Source organism: Mitosporidium daphniae (assembly GCF_000760515.2).
Source record: "Mitosporidium daphniae strain UGP3 chromosome Unknown contig-165, whole genome shotgun sequence".
Classification (NCBI taxonomy): Eukaryota; Fungi; Microsporidia; genus Mitosporidium; species Mitosporidium daphniae.
The window spans coordinates 1-3,266 of record NW_013546661.1 but is presented as its reverse complement, the minus strand read 5'-3'; the positions used below and the strand labels follow the sequence as shown (position 1 = coordinate 3,266).

The 3,266-nt window shown below is 41.8% G+C and overlaps 2 protein-coding genes across 2 annotated transcripts; one reads left to right on the top strand and one right to left on the bottom strand.

Annotated features, from left to right (window-relative positions):
• Positions 1 to 272: 272 nt before the first annotated feature.
• Positions 273 to 1,007, top strand: DI09_165p20 (uncharacterized protein; the record flags this gene model as incomplete). Its single annotated transcript, XM_013383490.1, has 1 exon — positions 273 to 1,007. The coding sequence occupies one exon, from the start codon at positions 273 to 275 to the stop codon at positions 1,005 to 1,007; it is 735 nt and encodes a 244-aa protein (XP_013238944.1).
• An 874-nt stretch (positions 1,008 to 1,881) lies between these two features.
• Positions 1,882 to 3,017, bottom strand: DI09_165p10 (ribose-phosphate pyrophosphokinase 2; the record flags this gene model as incomplete). Its single annotated transcript, XM_013383489.1, has 2 exons — positions 1,882 to 2,413; positions 2,467 to 3,017. 2 exons carry the CDS (start codon positions 3,015 to 3,017, stop codon positions 1,882 to 1,884), a joined length of 1,083 nt encoding a protein of 360 aa, XP_013238943.1.
• Positions 3,018 to 3,266: the final 249 nt, after the last annotated feature.

Sequence of the window (3,266 nt, the reverse complement as noted above, 5' to 3'; positions counted from 1 at the left end):
GAAACTAGCCAAGTAAAAATCGGGTTATCAGAATGGTGTTTCCCCGCTATTGGAGATATGATAGTTAGCTGGGTGTTTATCTCGTAAGAAAACCGTGTAAGAAAAATTCGCCAATCGATTGCGATTAAATTAATTACTTTGCAGTGACAGTCAACTTGATCCGGCACGTATAAAATATAAATCTTTCTGGACACTGCCGCATTGCAGAGAAGCAATCCAATTCAAATTCAAGTTGGCCTGTAAAATGTGGCAACAAAATTCAAATTTTAATAATGCCTTTCCCGGTCGAGGACTTGTTACCTATTGCCCCTAAAATCATACCCCTTCTTGTTGAAAGGGATGAAAATTTAGTATCTTCAGATGCCCTTGAAGATCTTTCCGATATTTTGCCCCAAAACATGTACCTTTTGATTAAAAAAATAGTGGAAGACAAGACTTTTGCGATAGATAAAGATAATGGTGCTTTTGAGGATCTTTATGAGGCATTTGCATGTCAAGACTACGGCTTGTTGATACAAAAAGCTTCAAAGCTCGACATTCTTTTCGCTACCTTAATAGCTAAGATGCTTCTGGCTTCTGGACATCTGTTAGGCCTGGAGAAAGTGTATGTGCCTGATTTTGTTACATTATTTAGAAACGGGATTTCAATTATCGATGGCCTATTATTTCAATGTATCCGGTCTCTTACTTCGTCTGCAAGTCCACTAGCATGGCCGTGGGCCTTTACGCTTGTGCCCGAAATGTCGGATCCCAAATTGGTTGGATCTGCTATCCAAGTACTTCGAGAGTTTCTTGAGAAACTATTAACGTTTTCAGACGCCTCGTTTATCCCAATACTACTGCCTTTAGTGTTTCATGTAGATAGAACTACCAACAAAAAAGCATATCCGTTGCTTTCGCTAGTGCTAGAGGTTTATCTGCATTTTCATTTTGTAGGCCCAAGACCTTTGGAAGAATGGGAGTTCAATCCTTCTTGTGTGGATAATGCTCTCAAATCTAGCACATGATAATCACATCGAGGATGACGCTTTCTACGCTCTGTCAAACAACCTTTTATTTAGAATTTCCAGAAATCCAAAGCTCCTTCTCTCAACCGTATCTTTTGATGCATTAACATATTGCAAGCGCGTCGCTCCAAACCATCCCATCATTGCATTTCTGAAATCGTACCAAGAAGCCATTAAAATTTCGGCGAGATTTCCCTATTTATGTGAAGCAGATCTGAGCCAGATCTTTACCTGCTTGTCTATGTTTTTTAGTACCGAACTTATTTCAAAAGATCCAGCCTCGACTCTTGCTCTTTTTATGGACCTCATTTACCCCCTCTCTGTTCCAAGTGGATGGTCGATGGAGTGCAAAAATGCCCTCTCGCCATTATTCGCTGATCTATTGGTCTTTTTTGAAGATTCATTATTATCGCACTGCGAAATCAGCTCTCCAATGCCCGCAGATGAATTTATAGATGAAATGCGCTACAAGCTGCTCTTGTTAAACGAGCAGGGAATAAACGATGTCAATTAGATTTTTGTATTTTTTCATCGGAAGCCTGCTGTTGATCTATATGCCTCCCATTACGCACCTTCCATGAAGGCCCAGAAGCAAATGCCCTCCACGTGGTCTCCAATGCGCTAAATTCGCTGCCCAATCGAAGAACCGAATCCAAGTTATTGGTGAGAAGGATCAGGTTTGATGTTAGCAATTCTAAACTCTACAATTAAAATTTAAGGCTAAATTTTACCTGGGTCAGCTCTTGAGCGAGCTGATGCCGCTCATTGCTGTTGCCAGCATGGCCAAGATTGCCATTGATGTGGGGCTCCATCGCTAGTTGGATGCTAAATGACCGGTGGTGATTGAACTAAATTTTTTATTTTTACAAATCAGTTAAATTGCAACGCGATCAAATAAATACGAGACAGACTCTCCAAAATGGATCCTTCTTATTGCCTCTGCAAGCAGCGGTGCAGTGTCTAAAATGACAATCCTTTTGGACCCCAATTTTTTAATCGTATTTTGGGCAATGTTTGGAAGCGAATTAGAAACCACAATCGTACTTAGACTCATGTTGGAGGCAAGTAAAGAGATTCCAGTGAGCACTTCCTTGTGTTTTGCATCAAGCTCTCCTATCAAATGATCGTCAGCAGGATTTTCCACGTTTGTGGCAAATAGCGCGTGTGTAACCAGAGCTATGACTCGTTCAGCACCATGTTGCAGGCACATCTCGGCTGCTCTTATTAAGGTATTACAGGTGATAGCAATGTCGTCAACAAGGAGAACGGTGCGTCCAGAAACCTCTCCAACCAATCTTGGCTGTTTAGTGATTGGCTTGATGGACCTATGCCCCATAGATGGAATGGGATTAACATCGTGGATCAGGGCAAAGTCGATGCCCATTGATTGTGCCATCGATGTGGCCCTATTTTGTGAGGGTATAAAATAAACCTTTTTGCGCCACCAACATCTGGGGACACAATCATCGGCCTTTTCATGGTGCTCATATTTTCGTGGACCCATTTAATCAGTAACGGCTGGAATCGCAAGTGGTCAAATGGGATATTGAAAAACCCCTGACATTGAGGGTCATGCACGTCAAGAGTAATTACATGGTCAGCACCTGCAACCATTAATAGATTGGCTATAAGCTTTCCCGATCTTGGACGCCAAGGAATATAGTGCCATCCTATTTCTGACTGTTGAAGCAATTCGTCGCTAGCAAAGCCGGGACCCGCCTTTCCGTAGGGAAATAGCGGCAACACTGCGGTAACTCTGTGTGCAGATGCAGTCTTACAGGAAGTTATCATAATCAACAGCTCCATAAGCCTGGAATGGGCGTGTGGCGGATCAAAGGTCTGCAAAATAAATACATTTTTCTCGCGAACAGAATCCCCAATCTCAACAGAGGTTTCTCCATTTGAAAATGTGGACAAGGTAACCTTTCCTAAAGGAAGCCCGAGTCTTTTAGAAATCGAATATGCCAGTTCTTGGTGGGATGAGCCAGAGAAGAAAACAATTTGCTTCATTTGGAGGAAAGAAAATTTAGATGGGATTTTGAAAATTATGTGTTCAAAGAATCAAGTTGGCTGCGATTTAGGTTTTTGGAATTTATTGGCAAAAACTAGGCTATTCAGGGGGGCCCGTTTGCTTACCAAGGTCATTGTGCGTTAAGCTATCACGTGTTTGGTGGTAAAACAACAAATATGCCTCTGTATTCTACTAATTTACAAGCGAGTTTCTACCACAAATTTGGGAAGAGTAGGGAGTTTGCTTAT